This window comes from Sorex araneus, chromosome 9 (genome assembly GCF_027595985.1).
Source record: "Sorex araneus isolate mSorAra2 chromosome 9, mSorAra2.pri, whole genome shotgun sequence".
NCBI classification, from domain to species: Eukaryota; Metazoa; Chordata; class Mammalia; order Eulipotyphla; family Soricidae; genus Sorex; species Sorex araneus.
In genome coordinates this window covers 59132137-59157923 of record NC_073310.1, presented here as the reverse complement: position 1 = coordinate 59157923, position 25787 = coordinate 59132137, and the positions used below count along the sequence as shown (strand labels likewise).

The 25787-nt window shown below is 37.8% G+C and overlaps 1 protein-coding gene across 5 annotated transcripts in view; it reads right to left on the bottom strand.

Annotated features, from left to right (window-relative positions):
• Positions 1 to 25787, bottom strand: part of NEBL (nebulette) — a 381507-nt gene that overhangs the window by 85284 nt on the left and 270436 nt on the right. For 4 of the 5 annotated variants that reach the window (XM_055146579.1, XM_055146581.1, XM_055146582.1 and 1 more), the window contains 4 exons: positions 24851 to 24961; positions 16322 to 16432; positions 4604 to 4705; positions 3401 to 3502 (listed from right to left, as the gene is read on the bottom strand). The exons of the other annotated variant lie outside the window; for it this stretch is intronic. In XM_055146579.1, coding sequence (XP_055002554.1) covers positions 3401 to 3502; positions 4604 to 4705; positions 16322 to 16432; positions 24851 to 24961 — 426 coding nt within the window. The remainder of the gene's footprint in view (positions 1 to 3400; positions 3503 to 4603; positions 4706 to 16321; positions 16433 to 24850; positions 24962 to 25787) is intronic. 5 annotated transcript variants of the gene reach the window in all.

Here is a 25787-nt window from a genome sequence, read left to right as displayed (position 1 = left end):
ACCATCCCCCATCTCGTACCCCATAGGAGAGGCTACATTTAAAGAGCCTATTATTGAGATGGGGAGGTCTTAATACTGGGGACTCCTTTTCCTGTGCTCGACTCTTCGAGTGCTCTGTGTTGTGATATTGTGATATGGCTTTTTTTTTTTTCATAGAAAACCCATGATTGCTAACCTGCTCTGTCAATATGGCCCAAATCCAAGTGAATGGGATACTGACAGTCATCCTTGCCCAGCAACTAAACTCAGCCCCCACCAATCCCCAGTGTCTTGTATGTTCCTACCCACCACACCTTTCTGGGAGCATCTGCTTTTAGGGAAATCCACCCTTTGTTTGGGGTTTTCCCCTTGGGCAGTGCCTTCCCTCCCTTTTAACCCAATTTCATTCCAGTCTACCTTCTACACAGAACCTTCCCACGCTCCAGCCCTGCTGAAGACCTCACAGAAGGTGACAGGTACAAACAACACTCCACCTTCATTTTATTGGCACTTGCTCCTTTGCAAATAAATGTGAGCATCCTTTCAAAACATTCCTTGGCTCAACAGAATAGATAAGCATCAAAGGATAACAAGACTTTGGCCTCAGATAACAAAATACAGATTACCAAGCAGTGAGGGGAGGGGTTGGAGAAACAAAAAAGGGAGACAAGTAACATAAAGACTTTGGTGGTGGGAATTGGGCACTGGAGTGATAGTGGCACGAAGGCCACTTCAATAACTCTGTACAATAAACTATATATGTTAACACATACCCATGCTACCTACTATTGAAATTTTTTATATTTGTTGGCTATGCTTATAAATTGTCTACTCTCCTCCGCTCATTTTTCTGGTGGATGTTTCATCTATTTCTTTCCAATATTAAGGAGCCTGTGAATATATTGAATATTAAAATGTTATCATGCCAACTATATTACAAATATTTTGCCAGATGTTCGAAACCTACTTAGTGTTCTTTGTATATTTTGGAAAGTAATTTTTAGGTATTTCCCTTCTCCATCTAAACTCAAACTATTTGATTTATTTCAATGTTTGACTTTCTTCACAAATATTAACTCTGTTTGGATTGTAATTGAAGACACATGGACTTTTTTTTTAATTGCTTTGGGAAGAATTAACATTTAAATGATATGGAGACCTCTGAGTCAACAGCACAGCAATTTTTTTCATTTGTTCATGTGTTGGTTTGTGTTCTTCAGTTAGATTTTATGGCTTTTTTCTATTTATATCTCTCCATTTAGAAATAAATTCAATAAAGTCCTTTGCAAAACAACAGTGGCCTGTATCACCACACACCTGTGAGAATGGCTATTATTCAAAAGACAAGAAACAGTATGTATTGGAGAGAATGTGGAAAGAAGGGAAAATTCTAGACTGTGGAAGTATAAACAGAGAACAGTATGAAAAGGCCTCCAAAAATAAAAAACTAAAATTCCATACAATCCACCTTATCTCACAATTATCTCACTTCTGGGTATTTACCAAAACAGAGCAAAAACACAAATTTGAAGACACACTCCTCGTGTCAAGAACTGAAAACTTCGCCCATAGACTATTTAATGGATAAAGATGATGTGGTGTACATGCAAAATGGAATATTTTTCACCAGTAGGAAAAAGACAGAATAAAGCCACTTGCAATAACATGGGTGGGTTAAATATATTATCATTGGCAATATAAACAATGAAAACTTTGCATCTGCATACATAGAAAAGCCAAAGAAACAGTACAGTGGAAAAGACACTTTCATGCATGTGACCAACCTAGGTTTGATCCCTGGCCCCCCATCTGGCTCCCTGAGTACCGCCAGAAGTGATCTCTGAGCACAAAGCCAAGAGTAAGCCCTGAGCACTTCCAGGTTTGGTCCAAAAGCCAAAAATAAATAATCTAATAAAAATAAGTGTTTAGACTATACAACTAATCATACCCTAGTGTCTCTCCATGAAGAGAGAGAAGAATGTGGGTAAATTGAATTCAGGGAGAAACTGTATGGTGAAGATTAGAATTGGAGTTTTCATGTTTAATTTAAATAATCTAAGAATCTGATGATTTTTCAGTGATATGAACCTGAAACTCATATAAATGTTATAATGCAATGTTGCTTCAAGTTAAAAATTAATAAAATCAAATGTGAAGGCTTTTGAAATATGAAGAATGGCTATTTTACAAGCTAAGAACATTATAAATATATTAAGTCACCATTCGCTACCATTGTTCAGTTAGTAAGTATTATCTTCTAGCACTGTAAAAGTTTTTAATTTTTATATAGTCAAATATGTCTAGCTATTCTTTTAGAGCTTGTGGCTCTCCAGTCTTATTTAAGAACAACATTATTATCTCTAAGTAGCATGCACAGTCTCCTGGGTTCTTTTTGAAATTTTAAAAAATATTTTAGTGTTTATATTCACATCTTTAATACAGCTGGAATTCATTTTCATATGGTTTAAGATTCAGGTCCAATTTTAATTTTATCCTGATCGATAGTCATTGTGTCAGCACTGGTTTTTAGCTACTACACTTTTTTTCATTGATATGAATCAACACTTTTATAATCTACTAAATTCTTATACATATTGGATTATATTTCAGGATTCTGCATCCTCTCCTGATTATTATTATATCTTATACCAAACTCATATTGATTAAATTTTATATTATGGTATTATATTATATGTGACTTTATATTATGGTAACACAACTTAAATTCTCTTTCACTGTTTTTTTTATTCTTTCAAATGCTAATCCCACACATTATCTTTCCATTCAACTCTAAAATCATTTCTCTATATTTTACAATTAAAAAAAAACCCAAACAGAAAAATACAATACCTTTGTCAGATTCTAGCTGAAACTGCATGACATTTAACATTTGTATGTATCTTTGGGGAGATCAAATTTTTTCTCTATTGAGAACTTCAGTTAAAAAAAATAACATGCTCTGTGTTTTTCAGATTTTAATTTATGTTCTTTGATAAGTTTCAAAGTTGTCTTCCTTTTTATCATCCTTTATTATTTTGAGAATAAACTGAAGCACTTTCAAATCGAGGAAATTGATATTGTTCTTAAAGTTAAATTTTGTGTCTGTACTTAAACAGAAACATACTTCTTTGGTATGACTATTACTGAATTCTAGAAATTCTGAAAAATCTGACAACATAGCTAAATTCATTCAAAAAGATTTGGATTTGAATTGGGAAAAAGGAAAACTATTTTATACCTAAAATTTGACTTATTCTTTCCAGTACTGAATTTATAATTATTACAAAACTATCTGAAATAACTTTAGAAACATTACCTTTGTTTGTTCTTGCAATTAATTACCTAAACTGAAACACTTTTTCATGCTGCTGAAACCAAATCTCTGAATAAAATCATTGTGGAATTATCACTAGGTTCTTACTTGGCTAGAAAGTTTAGAAGCTTCCACAGCATGTTCAAAGTCTGGCCTTCCAATTACAGCAGGCTCTTTATTCATTACTCCTTGTCCTTTCTTGTATTCTGCCTAAAATTGGAAAAAAAGCATTTTAAATATGTCTACTTTGGAATGAAGAATTGTACTTACATGAACCAAAATGAAATATAATAGGTCCTCAGTCTATAAAAAATTTTCCTTACAATTCACAACAAACCATCATGCTAAGGCAGGCACTGACTTTAAATTATGGTTATTTAAACACACGTAATTTTTTGCAGTTAAGTAATTACTAATTTTTAGTCTATGTATCTAGTCATCATTATTGTAGTTATATTTAAACAGCTTTTAAAAATGAGTGAGATGGTCATTTTTGGTTAATGAGGATCCTGCATTCTATATACAGATAGCTTTTAGAGTCAGAAACTCACCTGCCTCTCTTCCCCTTCTCCCGTTTAAGGAACATGCAATTAATTTAATACATAATTATTAGTGTTTAGGATATACTTCGTTCAAGTTAAGGCATCATTTTTTTTGTATATGGGGCATACCCAGTGATGCTCTAGGGTAGCTCCTGGCTTTGCATCCTGGCTTTGCAATCCAGAAATGCTCCTGATGATGCTCAGGGGACTACATGGGTTGCAGGGGACTGAACCTGACTCAGCTGTGTGCAAGGCAAGTGCCCTACCTTCTTGTACTATCTCCGGTCCCTGAGGCATCATTTTAAAATAGGTTTTTAGGTATGGTTATGTAAAATAGTATTAACCATGGAGGAGATCTTCCAGAAAACAAGGAAGTAGTCAAGTTATGTGGGAAATGTACAAGGTTAAATTTTAGCAGAAGAAAATCTATATAACCAATGGCAACAATATAGGAGCAAGGCTAAGAGAAGTTTTTGAGGGGACAGTAAGTGACCTGAGACCTCAACCCTGACTGAGATTTTCAAATGTATTCTTGCACCCAAATATTTCTAAGTATGGTGACTCCAGCCACTGTTGAATTTGAGTGGGTCATACATGGATCTGAACAATTTACACAGTCAAATGGCTAACCCAGGCTGAAAGACTGAGATGCCATTAATTCAGATTGATTAATTTCACTCATTAACTCATTCGTCCAGCTACCAAAGGCATGCTTTGCTAGTGCAAAAGTAAGAAATCATGTCTGCTCAAGATAAAAAAGAAAGATTACATTGCTTATGATCTTGGAGATCTGTGTTGCCTTCTTGATGTCCGGTCTGTCAAGCTCTGCATTATACAAGTGTGTATCCTGCACATCTTTTCTGTAAGAAATCTGAGAAAAGAGAAATTAGAAATTTTATATGTTACCAGCCTTAATATCCATAACATTACTTGCCATGATTAACAAAGAGAGTAGACTAACCATAAATTCTCTTTTAAAAAATGTTTCCACACAAAATTTATTCGGTTGGGTATACCCTCTTGTTACACTGCCTATGACTCGTTGCCATAATTGCATATGAACTGTGCTTATACAATAAAGAAATGTGAGCCCAAGAAATCAGTACAGAGACACTCAGGCTTTTACTTTACATCTACCACTTCATAAGCATCCTAGTGTGTGTCAATGGGATATGGCCTGCCCACATGCAAAGGTCCTCAGCCAGGCTTGTAACTTGCCTGTTTACTCAATTCCTAGTAAACACAGGATGAGCTCGAAGACCATGGAGAAACTTCAGCCCTCAGTATGTGAAGCTCTGTTCATGTCTACATGGTCCACCCTCCCATTCACATACTTTTCTGGTCAGTGTCTTAAAATGTCTAAGAGACCGAGTTTAGGGTAATGAGAGCTTTAGTCAATGACATCACAATACCTTATTTAAATAACTAAACATAATAAAAGTAATGAGATTAAGATATTCACACTCAGGCCAGAATTACAGTACAGCAGGTAGGAAATTTGCTTTGCATGTGGCCAACCCAGGTTCCATCCCCAGCATCCCATACAGGAATGATCCCTGAGTGCAGAGCCAGGAGTAAGTCCTGAACACTGCTGGGTGTGTCCCAGAAACAAACACAAAACAAAGAGATATTCAAACTCTATCAAATATGAAAAATACTCTCAGGCTTAAGTACAGAAAAACAGAAGTTTAAAGAGAATGATAAGGTCCAGAGAGATGGTGCAGGGGTTGAATGATATCCTTGCATCCACTCAATCCTAGTTCAGTCCCCAGATACCATCACTTGGTGCAACCCTGGAGGTCTCTGAGCACTGCATAGTCATGATGGCCCTGATGATCCCAGCATGACACGGTCCAAGCAGCACTTGAACCCTCCCATTGGACTCTCAGTAGACCACTGGTCAGTTGGCTAAGAACTGCTCAGGGTACCCCAGGGCCTCCAGAGGACTGCTTGGGAGATTAATAATAATAATAATAATAATAATTGTAGGATAACATAGCCTCAGGTAGTTTAGGTTTATTGGGTTACTCCCGTCACAGTGCTCCCATTCCTCTGTGTTTATTTGTAGCTTCTTTCTTAGTGTTCTGTTGACTTGTAAGTATTGTTTTTCTCTTCTCCTTGAGTCCGTTGCATAGTTTATTCAGAGCAATGTCCTTTTTTGTATGGACACAGGAAGACTTAGCAAATGCTATGCTTTTGTAACCTGGGAGTCATATTTTCCTCCTGGGCATTTGTTCTCTCGACCTAAGCCTCAGTTGCCCTCAGTTCCTAGCACCCCGAAAGCAGGGTCCTGACAAGGGATGGGACGGATCCAGGGCAAGCGGTGAGTTATGTGCTACACCCTGGCATCGAGATGGGCCTGGCCAAAGTGCCTAATTTTTAACTATAAGTTAAAAGCTTGATCGTGAACAAATGCTGTCATGATCCAAAAGTAACGACGAGACTAGGACCCTGCTAGGGATAGGAAAGATTAATCTGACCTGAACATTGTAGTCTGAGATCGAGATGGCCCCAGGAGAGCAATTCTATAAGCTTTAATGCATTTCTTATTGTGTCCATACAAAATGATTAATATTATGAATGCTTATATGTTTTCTGGATGAGGAGAGGAGAAACACACTCATGGGACTCCACCCTTAGATGGATCCTCCTGCTGAAAGAGAATCTGTCCTAGGAGAAGCATCCCCTAAGGGAAAGGAACCTTACCCCTATTGGTTGTGACCACACCTATGTGTACACCCCAACCCCCTCATGGTCGTGAGGGGACTTAACTAGGCTGTAAGAGTGGGTTGGGGGACCAGATCCAGAGATCTAGAGAGAGATCCAGATCCGGGAGAGAAGCAGAGAGAGAGAATGAAATAAACTGATCGAGCAACCAGTTTGGCCTTCTTCCTTCCGTTGCCTGCCCTTCACCAACAGCCACACACAACGGTTCCAGAGCATCGAACACGGGCAGTGAGACAGAGCCGCCCAGAGAGTCCGAGAGTGCACATGCCTGTTGGCGTGCTTTAGTTTTTTACAAATAATAATAATAATAATAATAATAATAATAATAATATCAGAATTAATTTTAAAATATCAAATAGAAATAAATTTCACCATGTGTACTTTATTGATACCAGGCATTTAGATTAGATTAACTCAACTAATAAATGGGGAGAGATGCTGTGATGAACAAGTCTGATGACCTGTGGTGAACGTCTCATCAATCTGTCCACTTCCCTACCCAAGACCAGTTATGAGCTGCAGGGATATTTAGCTATTTTCCAGATGTATATTCATTTGGCAGATCAATATGTTCCTTATATTTGATTCTCTTCATGTTATAATGCAAAGAATAAGGTGAGATTCTTAAAATTATCTTCATTTCCACAATGAATGCTAGAAAACAGAAATGTACAACTGGATACTACACACAATACACAATTAAATTTTGTTCAGAATAAATTTTTCTAGTATTGCTTGCAAACTTGTGCAATGCATCTTCTGAGTTACTTATTAAAGATTCCTTATTGTAAAACAAATAACATCAATAAAGATTTAAATTTTTTTTTGTTTTTGTTTTGTTATTTGGTGTCTGGTGTGGCTCAGAACTGTGCTTGGGGATCACTTCTGGAGGGATTGGGGGACCAAAGCCCGATCAGTCACGTGCAAAGCAAGTACAAGAAGCACTGTATCCATACTATCTCTCTGGTCCCATTAAGCTCATTCTTAATTGTGTCTAATAGAATTTCAGTAAATGGGTCTCCCAAATTTGCATATTCATTAAATACCAACTGATTATTATGGCATACTGTAGATCAGTGTTTCTCAAAAGGGAGCCCTGTGGTCCCCTCCGGGCCCTAGGATATTCCAAGGAGGGGCACAGGTGAAAACTGCATAAATGGGTAGCAGGGGGTCATAGCACAAAACGAGGGGCCAACCTGTGGAAAACAAGGTTGAAAGGGACCATCATCAGAAAAAAAGTTTAAGAAACAGAAATCTAGATAATATTACTCTCTTCCTTTCAAAGTCCAGAGTTCACACACACACAGATACAGACACACACAGACGCACACACTGTACAAACACACACACACAGGTACTTTCTTACTTCTTTCAAGAATAATAAGAAATTATAAATAATGAGAGAGCTAAGTTTAAAAAATGATGATGCATTAATACTTCAGCAGACTTTCTGCTGTGATTTATTTCAATGAAATATTTATATACATTTCTATTTACTATTTTTAAGTGGTTGTGTTGGCCTTAGCACAGAGACCAATTTTTTAAAACTGTGTTCAAAATCATGAACCTGTCTGACAAGTGAACACAGCTTAAATACAATTAGCATAATTTCAGCAAGAACATCTGTTTTATTCAGGATTTCTATTTTCACAGGACTACCTTAACAAGTAATTCCGGATAAGCTTTGTGGATCCAGGGAGCACATCTTAAGTACAAGCTGGAAAAAAAGGGAGCTCTTTAGTGTAGTGATTTTTACATGTGGGCGATTTAAAATAAGTCAATTTCTTTGGTTTCAAAAAGCAACACAATGGTGAACCAAGGAAGACCAATGGACCTCTGCCTACACTGAGTTAAACACAAGCTGTGTAAACAAAACCTGAGTCTCAGGTGAAAACAAACCAAAATGATTATCCACCTACAAAAGAACAGTTTCTAAGTTACTGCATTCATATGAAAACCACAGGGGGTAAATGGCTTTTTGTTTGGAAAGAATGAGGGTAAAAATGGAAATCCTTACTTTCTGAAAAGAGCTGCAACCTTTCAGCAATCCAAGCTTTTCCCGGTTACCTAATGACAGGCTGCTCAGCCTGCTGCCTGCCGGAGGAGGGTGAGCAACTCAGAGGCCCAGAGCGGGACTCTGAATAGGACCCCATCATCCATGTAAATTGCAAATTAGAGGACAGCATATGCGACTCAAAACAAATATTAAGATTGACATGAGCTGCAGATTCAAACAAGCAGGCCCCACAGAGTCCCACCGGTGAAAAGCACCAGACCTTCCTCTCTGTCTCTGGTGGAACTTTCTAGAATATCACAGGTCGCTGCTGAGGGATGGTCCACAGGAATAGAGTTGAGAGGGAGGGTCATCTGAAAGCAGCAAGCTCCTGAGTTTCAGGCTGCCCAAGGTGCTCTGGACAGAGTCATGTGGTTGCCAGAGTCGATGACCCATCCTCTGCCACCTAAACTGTCCCTTGGATTTGAGAGACACCCATCTGACATATCACAGATGTCTATGACACGTGTTTGCTCCACACTGTAATCCATCAGGGATCAAGAAGAGTGAAAATATTGTACGGCAGAAGAGAAGGTGGTTCAGATCAAAGTGTGTGTGTGTGTGTGTGTGTGTGTGTGTGTGTGTGTGTGTTTATATTTCCTGAATAAATGTTAAAAGCTCTTAACCATATTGTGCAACATTGAACTGATTCCTATCAATCTTCTCATGAAATGGTGTTCTTTGTGATTGTTGTCTTAAATCAGAAGAAAGAAGAAGTTGCTGAAACTCTTCAATCCAGGCTTGACTGGTACAAGTTTGAGGATTGTTAATTTTACCTCATGTTTCAGGTTTTGGTCCCTACTGTGTCTTCAGAGCACAGCAAAGAATAAAGAACAAAGAGGGAGGGAAGAAGGGAAAAAGATGTAAGAGAAGGAAAAGGAGCTGATATTGATAATGATAATGGTAATAATTTATTATGTAAAACCAAGCACCATCTATAAGGCACCAGGTACTTCACATTCATTGCCTCATTTGCACATTTCTTAAATGTATGACTCGAAAGATTTATATCCATTTAACCAAGTTCCCGTTACTACTCTTCTATTTTAATTTTTTCTTTTAATTATTTATTCTCACTAATGAGCTTCAAAATTATTCTACTAAATTCCACAAAGGAAACAAATGGAATTTTAATGGACATTGCACTAAACCTACAAAATGACTTAAGGAAAAATGGTATCGCAACTATATTTCAGACTTATCCCAGGAGAATAAGTTATATTTTGTCATTCCTTTAAGTATATTGTTTCTTGTACCTTTAATGAAGTTTATTCATTTTCTCTATAGATCTTATAAAGGGCGATATGATAACTATCAAATTATTATCATTTTTGTATAGTTAAAAGATATTAATATCTTTTTAATAGTATATAACCTATTCTACAAAGGCTAATTCTGGTTTCTTCTTGAGAAACACTCAGAATGATTCCTTTACGTGCTTAAACTCTTCCATCCATCTTTTATTACTAATGTTTTTCACTTTTTTCCAAATAGTGGGGTCGATTTCTTGAAGTATTCCTTCATAAGGGGACACGTGTTAACTTCTCTGTATCTATCTAGCATTTTATATTTAGCAACTGGCTGTCACTCTGTGCAATTTTGTGGAATCACCAAAAGCCACTTTCTTTTCTGGTAACAGAAGTGGCTGCCATTCAGACTCCCTTTTGGAAACAGGGATTAAAAAGAAGACTCATAATCAGATAACCAGACACATAACCTAAGCCAGGTCAGGCTGGTTTGAAGGATCTGAGACAGAGAGAACTGCTCTCTTTTTCTTGGGGATCTACCGAGTAACTCTGGGAACACCCACTGTCTTCCTGCAACCACCTAGACAGAATCTGTCTGCAAGAGGGCCATGTAACAGCCATGCAGCAGGGGGAGACGAGGAAAGATGACATAGCGAAGCTGAATCCAAGTATACCTCAAGGCAGCTCGAATTTTCCCATTATGTAAACCAAAAACTTCTCCCCATTTACTGGGGCTGACTTCAGATGGCTTCCTGCCACTAAACCAACAAACTCTTGGCCACTGGAGCCTCCTCTTCATGTTTATTGACAGTGCCAAATTTATTCTTTATTGCTTCCAATTAAGATTTTAATTCAATCAAAAGTGATTTTGCATTTCTTCCTTATTTCTCCAGACTCACTTTAGCCGCAGCTTGTATTTTATCATCTCATTTTATGGCCTCTGAATCTCCACTTGTTCTCTCTTCATGATCCTTTTTTTCTGTTTCATGAACATGTTTCCTCTGATCAGGTGGTGTTCAGTGCACCAGGTTATATTCTAAATCCTGCACAAACACATTGATCCATTTGTCTTCACCCCATCCCTACTCGGCTAGACATCTGTACTCAATGGAGTTCCATCCATACTCCCTACTAACACCAGGCAAAGTTACCCAGAACCACCTTCTGGGTGATCCTGGGGCTACACTAGTTCAATAAGAGGAATTCAGATTTTGGAAATGGAAGTAAAATAAGGTCTTTGTTTTCCATGTGCAGCCAGACATGGGAGCAAAGGACTTCCACTGCTCCCGGTAGCAAGCTTTGCCCATCTTCAGATAGTGATTTATGACTCAGTACGTGAGTTAATAAAATAGACACAAGTCAAGCTTCCTGAACAACTGACTTACAGTGAAATGCAAAGACTTGAAGGTGCACAGGTTGGGGGCTGATTATTTCAGCCAGTGGGATGCCACCTTGGGGGCTGAGACGGTCTGAGCAGAGAGACCAACTGATCACATCCAACTATGCTTGAAAGATAAAGGAGTTAAGGCAGCACCATGACAGCATCAATAAGGAAGCAGGCCTAAGTTTTGGTTTCCTAGGTCTCAGCTTCCCTGAGTTATGGTATCCCTGAAGTGATGTGGCCAGCCAGGACAACCAAACAGAAATTACCGGGACAGGCCTTTGCAACTGTCTCCACCTGCCCCAGCCAACCAGAAGTTACCAAGTAGCTGGAAAGCCTCCTAGACTGTTGCCGAAGACAAACTCCTGTTATGTAATGCTGGAAGATTAAAAAACCCTGCACAGGGGCTGGAGAGATAGCACAGCGGGTAGGGCGTTTGCCTTGCACGCGGTCGACCCGGGTTCAAATCCCAGCATCCCATATGGTCCCCTGAGCACCGCCAGGGGTAATTCCTGAGTACAGAGCCAGGAATAACCCCTGTGCATCGCCAGGTGTGACCCAAAAAAGCAAAAAAAAAAAAAAAACAACAAAAAACAAAAAAAAACCCTGCACACTCATGGCAAGGGACCACTCGCTCCAAGGAAGCCGCTGTGCCAGTGAGCCGGACAGGGGGCCTAGCTTGAGCTAGCCAACAGAGACTCTTTGCTTGTTGCATCACAACTTGTCTTTGTGTGATTTCTCTGGGGAGACCTCAGCCCGGTTTAACATGCCTAAACTACCCTTTGTTGCTCTGGTGAGGGCTACAATGATTTTCTTCTAAGTCTGAGGAATAGATGTGAATAATGTAACCTGTACTCAATCTATAATCTTGAAACACCCATTCAGTTCTTCTCAATAAATCCTTTGATTTCCTTATAAATTTCCATACCAGAGAGGCCCTCCAGCTTTCTACCATCTGACAGACAGACAGACATGTAAACTAGAACTTTGTTTTGTTTGGGGAGTCACACCCAGCCATATTCAAGGCTTACTCCTGGATATAAGCTCAGGGGCTACTCCGGATGGGGCTCAGAGGACCAGAACGCTGCACTGGGGATCAAACGGTGGTTAATCACGGACAAGGCCTTACCCCTGTACAATCATGCATGTGTTTTAAAGAAAATGACAACAAAAATATTAAATTGGAAGTATCTTTAAAAAAATATAGAAAACCTTTCAAATATAAATGCTTGCAGAATCTGATAGTTAACACCAAACAGAAAAGTTTCCAGAGATGCAAATGTGTTCTAAAGGAATGAGTAAAATAAGGAGCTGCGTGTAGTATAGTAGATTATTATTAGTGTTGTCATTATGAATGAAGCATTTTTTGTTAGTTTTCTTGTTTTTTCATTTAATTCTATTGCCATCAAAATCTCGAAAAGAAGCCATAACAGGCATTCCTAACTAGACTGTCTCAAAGGCAAACGAAATATTAAAACTCCTCTTTGAATATGAAATCCTGAAGCACTCTCATTGTAAGTCACATTCAGGAACCATACAGATTCACAAATGTCTTCCCGGTATCATTTTCCTGGCTACATTTTTTAGTTTCTGATGGAATAGACCTTTTTCTTACTGATAAGTCTTTATGAATATTAAGCAAGGACATACATCATTCTTGAAAAGAATATTAGGTTTCTTGTTTCCTTTGCCAAATACACCATTCTTAATACACATTGAATTGATTACCAATACAGTGTTTTGGAAAAGTCAACCTCTCCAGTTTCATCACAATTCTATTCAGACTATGTTACTATCTAACTTGAGCTGGCAGCTTAAAATCTGTTTGACTTACTTCAAACTATTGGACTTCAGGGCTCTCATAAGATTGATGAGAACAATTAATGTTACTGTGGTTTTCATTGCAAGACCATCTTTAGGGAAAAGTTTCAGAAGAAGAATATCTCCAGTTTCTCTAATTGCATTAGAAAAAGTTGGCAAGGGTGCATCCCTTAAGATACAAAAGGATTTACATTGATTGGTTTTAATCATGCACTATAATATCAACAAGAAGATAGGTAGTTAACATAAAGCTTTTGAATACACCCTTTAGACCAAAATACTTCTTTATAGGCATTTTATAATGATCTGGCCTTTTTATAAATGTAACCTTTTTTAATTCTTTCAAATTAATAAGAAATACTGCTACAGCCTTTAAACCTGGAGGAGGACCAAACAGGATGAGTATTTTGTGAAAAGAGCTTCTGGGAAATCCTTTAAATATATCATCTCACTTAACATTTTTAAGAGTCCTACAAAGTCAGTATCATTCCCAATTTTAAGAAAGAAAAAAACTGAGACATGGAGGTCTTAAATAACAGGCCTCAAGCCATTCAATTTTCTTTTCTATTCTATAGTACCACATAAGATAGTCTAAGAAATAAATTTTCCACTTTGTGATCATTGAATTGGGATAATATAAGACTTCTGTCACCAGAATATGCTTCCCTTTGAAACTCAGAGGTCAGAATTCAATTGGTATGAAGGAAATACCCCCTTCCTCCCTCCTTATTCTGCTTGGTCATATCTCTAAAGGGATAAAGAAAAGGAATAATTCTGAATGGAAAAATCACTCACATTAGCCCACTGATCAATGGTCTAGGAATAAAATGCTTAGCCACAAAAGGAGCAGAAATTAAAAGCTTTGATCTGTGATCATTTCAGTTTCATGGGGCTCTGGCAGAGATTAGAAAGCTGACTTGATTTGAAGGGGGGGAAGCGAACTTGCACTGTGTCTATGAAAATCAGATTCACATGAGACAACACATCTTATTTTAAATTAAGGCATTTATAGACAAAGTGCAAAGTAATGGCAGCATTCCATGTCAGGAAAAGCTAATTCCATTAGCAAATTCTCTGCAACAGAGTATCACGGCGCTGAACTCAGACAGAAGACAGTTTTGTCTTTCATAGAGATGCTGCAGCCTCACCTACTGAACCAAAAGAGATATTTGCTTTCCTGAAGACTTTCAAGACCTACTTTTAAATTTCATATTGTAGCGACAACGAATGTATTATTCTAAGTGCCTGGACGCTAGGGGAATACCAACTACTTCACAGGTAGAATACAAATATCGTTCTCTCTTTAAATCTGAGTAAACAGTCTTAAACACTTTCTAAATCCTATTATATGGACAAACTTTGCATGTAAAGGTTGAGCTGAGCAGACAGAGGCGTGTAAGTAAATACATCCTTCTCCCATAAGTACACAGCATTGAAGAGAGGAGAAAAGGGCTTTATACTCTAGTCCCTCAATCCCTCAATCAAAGACCTTTTTAAAGAAAAGGCAGTGTGTTAAAATAGTAATTCTGGTTCTATGATAAGAAACTTCTGTATTTGAATGTCATTGATTCACAGAGTTAGGCCATCCCCAGAGGTCTGTCCTACGATCCTAGGCCACTACTCTCCCACCAGCTTCATGGGAATGCAAAGTTTCTCAGCAACAAAACCTGGGGAGTGCTCCGTGGTTCTTTATTGCTGGGCTCTGAATTCATTTCTCTGAATTCTGACGATAACCTATTTTGAACCTCGTTTTTAAGGATTTTATTTAAAATCTCCACCCAGAGCCAGTGTGACCTTTAGGAAGAAAGCTGCAAAGTGTAACAAAAGAGGGCTTGGGAGTTTTGATTCTTTCTGATTTTCATTTTCCTCATCCACAAAGTAGGAATCGGGATAGGGATTTTGTGGGAATTGGAAGTGATCAAAGTCTTGGCACTGTATCTTGTGTGCTTGCTAAGGCAGTTATTCTGATTATTACAGTCATTCTGTAGGCAAACAGTTCTTCCAAAACATCCCCTTTAAATGACCTTGCTGGTAACTGCAGACACGCAGACTCTTCATATCAATTTTACATCGTTTCAGAAAAGTGCCTTGGTATTGGCATCTGTTTATAGATCTGGATTAAAATGTAAAATCTCACTGTACTTTCACATAGCATTGACCTACTGCAATTCCATAACCACTCACCATTGCTATCTTGCAGCCGGGACCCTGGGGTGCAAATAGAGGAAATCCCCTTTCTCAAGAGAACTAAGGGGTGAGTAAACTATGCGTGAAAAAATTAAGTTGCTTCTGCTGCTTTACCTTTCTGTTTTTCTTCTTGGGGAGCCGGGGGATTGAAGTGGGGCGTGGGGTTTGGGCCATACCTGGCAGTGGTCAGGGCTTATTCCTGGTTCTGCAGTCAGGGATCACTCTGGGCAGGCAGAGCAACCATATGCGGTTCCAGGGATCAACCCTGAGTCGGCAGTATGCAAGGCAAGAATTTTACCCACGGTCCTATCTCTCTGTCCCTGTTCTGGAATCTATGACAGAGGCATCATCATAACTGATTCCACCCAGAAGGGACCCAACAAACAGGTTCTATATTCCACCTAGAGTGCAGAAACCCAGGACAGGGAGACAAGTACATTGTCCGTGGGAGCTTAGGAAGAATCTTTTATATGTCACCAGGACGGGCAGGCTGAAGAGTGACTGGATGCTGCTGTCAGAGAAGAAATCTGTTCTCTCCAGGACAAACTCCTCGCCTCTCAGCTTCTGGTTTCCGGCCAACTATGAAGGTTCTCTTGCTCCCAGAATCCCTGGGGCTTCAGTTTGACTGTCTGCTCCCACAAGAATTCAAAAAGCTATAATAAGGGGGATACGCTCACCCACGCTTGTAAGTGGAGCCCTAGGTCATGCGTTCCAGAGGCCCTTGCTCCCATTTCTTCTGCAGTTTGAGACCGAAAAAAAGAGAGTCAAGGAACCGGTGGAAATGCTCGTTTGTATCCAACAGGTCAAGGGGGCCCATGTTTGTCTTGTTCAAAGCAGAATTAACAAAGCCTGCAAAACCCTGCTGACGCTGGCAAGGCACACCACAAGGGCTTAATGACTGTGAAGAGAATACCTCAGATATACTTCTGTCTGGTGCAAAGATAAAAATGAATTGGGAAAGTCCTTTATTAATAGGAATATCGTGATAATCACATTTCAACAATCTCTCCATTTGCCTTTATGTGAGACAACCCCAATTTTCCAGAAAATCACGAGAAAGGGTTTCCTTACATTACTCTGGTGTTTCATGACCTCCATGGCATGTTTTAGCTCAGGCGGCTCCTTCATGTGAGCATAATCTGAAAATCCTTTGGCTGCATCATGCTTCTGCTTGTAGGCAACCTTGAAAAACATAGGTAGTTTGTTAGTTTTATTTAATGATGCATTATATTCTTATCTGTTACTTTTCAGGATTTTGCTGAAATTCCATATTCTTGTGTACCACCATTGAGGGTTACATTTTCCTAAGCCTAAGATAATATAAACAATATTTAAACTTTAGTGCTTCTTCTTAGATTTCTAATTCTAACTCTGCATTCATACAAAAAAATTCTTCACAAGACAGCAAAATCCCCAGTTATGTTCCTTGAGCTAATATCATAGCCACAATTTAGGGAAATAATCCACATCTACAAATTTTTATGGCCATAAGTGCTCAAGGTTTAAATTTGAAGCAAAGAACTGAGAAAGTAGGGACATGATAAGATATTTAAAAATGAACTGTCCTTCGAAGAGCTGGAAATGTTCCTTGTATCCAACAGTCAAACGGGCCCATGTTTATCTTGTTCAAAGCAGAATTAACAAAAGCCTGCTAAACCCTGCTGATGCTGGCAAGGCATGCCACAAGGTTTTAGTGACAGTTAATAGAATAATTCAGATAACTTCTAAGTTAGTCAAAAGGAAAGAGACAGATACAGAATGATCTCTCTATATGTGGGACTTAAAGATACACAGCAAGGTGTATCCATAGCCACAAAGGACCAAAACAAGATAGTAACCAACGTCCATGGAGAACTGACCCACACAGTTGAGCTGGGGGATAAGAGCTGAGAGGGAGGGAGTTTGGGATTCTTGGAAGAAGGAGGTGGATACACTGGTGATGGGTATGGAGTTGGAATTATGTGCATGAGAAATCATTATTAGTAATACTGTAAACCACAGAATCAAGATAATAAGAAATTTTTCTTTTATAAAAGAGAAAAAATTAATAAAATGAATTATCCATTAAAAATTATTGTGACTTTGTAGAGGTACAACTTAGCAACATGTTATATTACATAAACTTCATCAAATTTTGAAGCTTTGGGATAAAATTTAAAATGCAGGCAAAATTTCAGATGTATTAAATCCTGTCCTCTATTAAGAAATGAGCATCATAGAAACATTTATTATCACTCCGTTTAGTTCAGCCCCTACTGAGCTAGAGAGAAGGTGTGAGAAAAACTAGTTTAGAAGTAAAAGTAGCCCAACTCAGCAACATTTGAAAATCAAAGACAGCCAACAATTATCCCTTGACTCTCAGTCTGTTTAATTTTTCTATTCATTTCCTTCAGTTTTTAATTATGCTGTTTCAATTTTGTAAAATTAGTTATTTTCAGTCTCCCTCTCCTGGAACACATACTGTCTAGTTCACTGAATGCTTAGAACTCAGAATAGCACTTGTCTCTGGTATAAATAGTAATTAAGTATATGCTCAATGAGTGAATAAATGAAAGAATCACTGAATGAATGAGAATAAAAAGCTAGTAATTGAGATAGAACAGCTTGACACAAGAGAATAAAAGCAGGCTGGAGGGATAGTACAGTGGGCAGAGTGCTTGCCCTGCATGCAGCTGACCTGGGCTTGATCCAGGCTCCCCTGCACATCTCAAGGAGCAATCCCTGAGCAAACTGCCCGGAGTAAGACCAGAGCACTACCAGGCAGGCACAAAAACCCCAAAGCCGAGAGAAAGTGAGACAGAGAGAGAGACAGAAAGAAAATAAGAGCAATTTAAAAAGAAACACTGGAACAGTATTATTCACCCACCCACCCTCAAATACCTACTTTTCAGTAAGAAGACAGTTAAATTTAAGGAGAAACTTTTTACCCCCATTATGAGCTCCTTGAGAGATAAACATTGTTATCTTGTATATCTTTTAATATTCTGTGGCTACAGTGAATGACACCAAATAGAACTATGATAAATGTTAGTGAATGAATGAATGAGTTTATTAAGCATTCTTGTGAATTTATTAAACTCCTCACAGGCAATCCAGTAAAATTAGCCTCCCTTGAACCTAATATACCTGTCCAAAGGATTAAAATGATAGTTGCAAAACTAATTTTTAATAACCAAAAACACCAAATCTTACTCTAAAAACAGAAAGTCATTGTTAAGGACAATCAATATTTAAATGCATTTTCTGGTTCTGCTAAGTTTTTCTTGAAAACTGAGACTCATTTGAGTCTCTGAAATGTTCAAGCTCTGGTGCAGAGATCTGCTGAGACCCAAGTCTCTCCACTATTACATCTATTTGTCTACCCAGGAAGAATCCAGATCACAGAACAGAACTTCAGATGTGGGAACACAGCTGTCAAGAACTTCCATTCCCCAGACTCCAAGTGAATTAAAGCAATGAATCTCTCTCTCTCTCTCTCTCTCTCTCTCTCTCTCTCTCTCTCTCTCTCTCTCTCTCTCTCTCTCCACACACACACACACACACACACAATGTTCTCCTTTCCTTCCTTCCTTCTTTCTCTCTCTTTCTCTTTCTTTCCTTTATATCTTCCTTCCTTCCTTCCTTCCTTCCTTCCTTCCTTCCTTCCTTTCTTTCTCTTTTTCTTCCTTCCTTCCTTTTCTTCCTTTCTTCCTTTTTGTTTCTTTCTTTTGATTTTTTGGGTCACACCAGGTGATGCACAGCAGTTACTCCTTACTCTGCATTCAGGAATTAGTTCTGCAGTGCTTGGGGGACCATATGGAATGCCAGGGATCGAACCTGGGTTGGCCATGTGCAAGGCAAACACCCTACCTGCTTGTACTATGGCTCTGACCCTGATATTCTCCTTTTCTTGCCACTAGTTCTGATTAATGTTAAGATGCCCGTGATGTTCCAGATATGGTCCGACCTATCCTAATTTGAATTGTTTGTTTTAATCCAGATGATCATCTCTCCTGTGCTCTGTGCTATTAATGCATCCATAGATCATATTTTCCTCGGATGGCTGGGGGGTGCCTATCGTCAGTTAACACCCTAACTCTGCTGCAGTTCTGCCAAGCCCTACTCCCATATTCAATCCTGCATATCTGGTTGGATTATGAAGGCTCACAGACAGCACCTCAAGTTTTTTCAGGGATAATTGATCTTGTTAGAGTCTGTCCATCAATTTAATCCATCAGGATATTTCATTCTGATGAGCATACCTTTAAATTTTCACTAATTAATTATGTTAAGCAGGAAACCCATTAAGAACCTCCATTTGGGTTGAGAAAGTCCATTATCTCAGTTCCATTACATTTCATCTTTGGGGGAGGGCAAGGAGTTTAATTTGCAGCCAAGTTATTCAGACCAGATAACGTTCAACTTCTGTAAGCTGTATTCCTTCTTCTTAAACAAAAAGAACCAGTTTATGATTGTCTCCTTCAGTCTGCCTCCTGGTGTGTTTCATATTTTAAACTATCCTTTTGTGACTTGATAAACACACCCAATTCAGCTGATCATTTGTGAGAGTTAGAGAAATGGTGAGTCATGAAGCACAATTTTAAAAGGCACTCTTTCTTTAAAAGGGTATGTAATTTTCTACTTGCTGCATTAAAATAGTCATTTCATTTATAGCTGCTACTAAGTACCACTTTAGAATTAAGATTATATCAAATTAGAGGCAGCTGAACTTCAATTTATCATATTAATTTTCATCCTTAAAATAACTAATGGAAAATCATGTCAAGCCAATAAATTTTCTGATTTCTTAGTTTTTGTGATTATTGTGTGGGATACGCCTATATTAATACTGTTGTCTTTTTTTTTTTTTTTTGGTTTGTGGGTCACACGTGGTAGTGATCAGGATTTACTCCTGACTCTCCAATCAGGGACCACTTCTGGTGGGCTCAGAGTACTGGGGATTGAACCTAGGTCAGCCACATGCAAGAGAAATGCCCTACCCACTATACCATCGATCGGGACCCCAACTTTGTAGTCTTTCTACAGAGAAATTAAGTGACAATGAACCTGTGCACCTAATAGAAGGACTTACAATATGCTTAGATACTTTATAAATAAAATTATATGTATATATCTTATTATATAGCTTATTTTCACATTCCATCTATACATACACAATCTAGTGGGCCAGCGATATAGTACGGCAGGTTAGGCACTTCTCTTGCACCCAGCCAACCCTAGTTCGATCCCTGGGATCAAAAATGGTCTCAGCCAGGAGTAATTCCTGAGCACTGAACCGGAGAAGCCCTGAGCACTGCTGGGTATGGCCAAGAAAAAAAAGAACAAAACCAAAAACTACTAAGGAATTTTACAATTTAACATTATATGAGACCTGTACATCTCTAATTTGCAGTGTATGTTATTACTACTTTATAGGCAAATGTACTGTAATTCCATTGCATCAACCCAGATATCTGTGGGTTCTATAGAAAGAACCAGTTTTCATCACTCTTCACAGTTCTGGTGTCCGTATCGCCTGAATTACTTCTGTGACTGAGATGATTTAGCCTCTGCCTTAGCTAGCCCTGGTATGAAAATTTCACCATTTCACAATATATCATGCTCTATCGTTTACAACTATCCATCTCCAGAAACTTTCTTTGCGATCTTTGCTAATTAAGTTTGTACGGGGTGTGGGCATACCAAATAAACTAACTCCCTAAAGTCTCTACATCTCACTTTATTTTTTAAAAGTCATTTCCCCATCAGCTATTTTCCATACGGACTACTTATCTAGCTCATCTTCACCTTCTTGCTGTAGTCTGAATGAATGCATCTCAGAATGTTTGCAAATTGGCTTTAAGATAATCTTTTTTTTCAAAATCAAAAGATTATAAGATTTTCATTGCACTGTAGTACTATCATCCCAATGTTCATTGATTTGCTCAAGCGGGCACCAGTAACCCATTGTGAGATTTGTCATTACAGTTTTTGGCATATTGAATATGCCACAGGTAGCTTGCCAGGCTCTGTCGTGCAGGCGGGATATTCTCGGTAGCTTTCCAGGCTCTCCGAGAGGGACTGAGGAATCGAACCCGGGTTGGCCGAACGCAAGGCAAACGCTCTACCTTCTGTGCTATCGAACTTGTAATGCATCACATTTCAGAATTTGATATTCTAATTTAGATTTTCACAATCTATTTGTACAAGGTTAGTTATTTTCTTATCACAGCTATTGTCAAATGTTTCTTTCCTGCTTTTCTCAGGACAATATAAGCTCTAATAATTACAAACTTAAACATAATAAAACTGATACATGTAGACATAAATAAATATCATTGTGGTTAAAGAAATCTTTGAAATATCTTATTTAGAGTTAGAGTTTTCCTTATTAATAAGTTCAATGACGAATTACAACACCTGAAACATATATATACACACAAATATATGTATAAATATATTTATAAAATATAGACCTTTATATATTTTACATGGCTCAAAGTCTGCATAGAATACTATATGTTAACAAAGTACACAATAACCTTTTCTGGAAGAAAATAATAGATTTCAAAATATATACATAAATTCTTTACCATGATGAGCTGCATACCACACTTATTCTTAGAAAGATTAATGCTACAGAAAGAGTGAAAAAGTTGTGCCCTTCCAAAGCAATGATGATATTATCTTTTGAAAATGTTACCTTTCTATGAAAGTAAAAACATATTTTTTCCTTTTCTTTATTGCATAATTGGTACCTATCACATATTGGCCGATGGGTTGTAATTTTTTGCTTTATAAAGTAGTACAATTTATTAACAAGTGGCTAGGTGACCAGAAGTAAGCAAGAAATCAAGGAGCATATCCACCACCATCAACCAGATGCCACACTGACCTTGAATATTTTTAGCCACATGTTACACAGCTGAGATTACCTTACTGCCAAGTTGAGTACACTGTGATCAGTTAACATTTGTAATGACAGAGTACTTAAAGATGTTGTACAAAGGATAACCATGTTCAGCTTTTTCCAGGATTAATTTTTTTTTGGCTTTTTGGGTCACACCCAGCGCTGCACAGGGGTTACTCCTGGCTCTGCAGTCAGGAATTACCCCCGGTGGTGCTCAGGGGACCATATGGGATGCTGAGAATTGAACCCGGGTCGACCTTGTGCAAGGCAAACACCCTACCCGCTATGCTATTGCTCCAGCCCCAGGAATAATTTTTTTGACCATTTTAAGGTAACCTAAGTTCCGGACCAGAGAAATACTACAGGCAATAGGGCACTTGCCTTGCATGCAGCCGACTCTGGTTCAAATCAAGAGCACCACATATGATCTCCTGTGCCCCTCCAGGAGTGATCCCTGAGCATAGAGCCAGGAGTCAGCCCGAGCACCACCAAGTGTGGCACAAAAATCCACTAAAAATTAAAAATAATTAAAAAAAAACTAAAATAAACCCCAAATCTCTTATACTTAAAGATGAAAAGATTCCTGAGGAAAAAATAAACTTGAATGTAAAAAAGAGAGGTATAAATAGAGACAGATTGCTACATCTTCAAATTGAACGTGTGTGTGTGAGAGAGAGAGATAGAGACAGAGACAGAGACAGAGAAACAGAGATTTCAGGAATTTAATTCAGGATCTACATAAGCAAGACAATTGCTCTACCACTAAGCTCCATCCCCCACAATCCATATCTCAAAAATAAGTATAACTCAAGAAATAGTTGTAAGGATTAAATCACACAATCACATGTGAAATACATAAAATAGGTCTATGTACTCTATTTTATCATTAACCTAAAATATAGCCAAAGAATTTAAGCTATGCAAAAGAAAACATTTTATTTGAAAGAAAAATCCACCAGGTCAACAAAAATCGATTTTTCAAATATTTACTGACTTCCTGTGGGCCAGCAGAGAGGCAAAACCAAATGACATCCCTGCTCTTGAGTTGTTAAGGGTTGCAAGTTTGATATAGATTTAATTTTTTTAATTATGAAGAAAATAAAACAATAAGATAAGGGAGAACCAGGTGAAATGTTCTATTTTGAAATTCTGTTTTAATACACACAACAAATTATTTTAAATTTAGATTATTTTAGATTAGGTAAACTGGTTCAGTGGTGCTAATGTTTACTGTATTGACATATATAATCACTGACGCACTCAAGTGTCCAGGACCCTCCACCACTGTTGCTCTGTCACCTCTAGTCCAATCTTCATTCCCTTCCCCTCTACCCTTACTGCTTGGTAATCTGTTTTGAAAGTCAAGGTCAAAGGCTTGTCATTGCTCAATACATTCTATTCTCTTGTTGTCTGTATACTTCGGATGAGTGAGAGCATCCAGTATTTGTCCTTTTCCTTCTTACTTCGATTAACATGATGCCATCCAATTCCACTTAGGATGCAACAAACTGTAAGTTAACCCTTTCTCCTATTATCTCAATATCCCAAACACCCTCCCAGTCACCTATCTCCCAGGGAGGCTCAGTTCTATAGACAAAATCTCCAGTTCTGGTGACTTTGACCATTTTTGTTCCCTTATTACATTTCTTAATCACACATATGAGAGATCTTTTTTCATTTAGTTGTGGTAACAATTACATCCATATAGATGAATAATGCTATTATCTTGAGATTCCACAAAATTATGAATCAATAATAAGTTGATTAAATTCAAAATTTTCATTTTACAGATACATAAATTTAAAAATTAATACTATTAATAAGTTTTATATAAAATAGATAATCCTAAAAATTAGTGAGAGAAGATTTTTTTAAGTTAAACATTTATATGAAATAGGTAAATTCTATAATAAAATTTAGTAAGAAGTAAGGGGAGAGAGTTTTTAAAATTAATTTTAAAGTATGAATAGACCTTTAAAAAAGTCTGTTCTATTTTAAAATGGCAATGCTGGCTTTATGTTAGAAAGTTATGCTTGAGTAATATATCCTTTTTTTACAGCAACATAGTATTCTGTTCACACAACAAATTAAATGCATTATGAAGTCCTCATATGTTGGTGAATGCTACATCAAAAACGACTCCTAAAGTCTTCTCAATTCAAAATGAATTTCCATGATGCCAGTTGGAAATTCATTTGCAACTTACAATAACTGAATTATGACTTACAGAGGCTATTTTTGATAGCCCAAGATATTCATCCCAAATTAAAAACCCAATCCACAAAAGAAAGGCAGGACACACTTTTCTTTACAAACCTGTGTGTCTCTAATTTAATAGTGAACTCTTTATGAGACTCTTAACAAGCTACCAGAATGTTCTCCACTTAGAGACCACACACTCAATCCCAGACAGATTTGTGTCTGAGAGGAGATCTAAGTAAACTGTTCTAACTATGATTAAAATTTGTTGCATTCATAACTGAATCAGATCAGAGAAAATAGCACCACATAATAAATTAAATTCAAAATTGAATCTCCTTTTCATTCTCTATGATTCCATTGGTGAATCCATTGATGACTACATGGGAATCCATTCTTTCCAAGTTTCATTCAGTCCTTAATGTCCAACATAACTAATTTTTAAAAGCTAAATTATGAATACTGGGTTCAATATCATATCTGCATTATGTAATGATTTTGGAAGCCCTCACCTCACTTTGAAGTTGAGTAACTTCTTTTGCGAAGACACTGTCAATTGTGGCTGGCATCTGCTTATACAGAGAATTTGAGAGATCTGCCTTGGATGCACCTTTGTATTTTGCCTGGTGGGAAAAAAGGAAATAGGAACATTTATTAAAATATGAAGACTTTCAAAAAACAGAAAGATTATAAAAAGAAGTTTCAGAAATAGAACTAAAAATATGAAGACTTTTCATCTAAGATACTGGATATAATGAACATATTTGGGGGAAAGGGAAGAAATCCAAATCTTATGAAGAAAGATTCAAATTGGACAGACATGCAAAAATCAGTGACTCCTTTCCTACTAAAACACATGCACACTTCTAGGAGTCATTACACTTGTGTGTGAACAGTTTCATATGTTTGGTTAGTAAAGACAGTTCTAAGAATGAGATGTCTGAATTATTCCCAAACTGTAAGTCTTCGGAATTTACAGATTAGAAATGGAATGCAAAGAAGTGTGTTCCTTTTCACTCATCTGACTGCCATCTCCCATCATTCCCGCCCAACTGTTTCTGTACCTTTCCACCTCCAATCTGTACTGTCTTTGAGCCTGCACTGTTCATAAAGAGAAATAACTCCTTTTACTATTTCCTCTTGGAAATATTAGGCTTAAAGTTACACAGACAACCTATTCCTGTTATTTTTTTGCTCTGCAGCTAACATCTTCAGGAAAATAGAATCCAGTCAATAAGTTACGCTAATAAGCATAGCCATGCTTTTCCACCCTGCTGACAAGTCCCGTCCCAAAGCTAGATCTAGTGCTGATGGACTGACCGTCCTATCATGGCTGAGGCCTGTGCTTCCACTCCCCTTTGGACTTGGAGACTTTGGGAGTAAAATTTACCAAACATCTTCCAAATGTTTTCACGTAAGCAATCCCAAGACTATACCATACTGATTTTC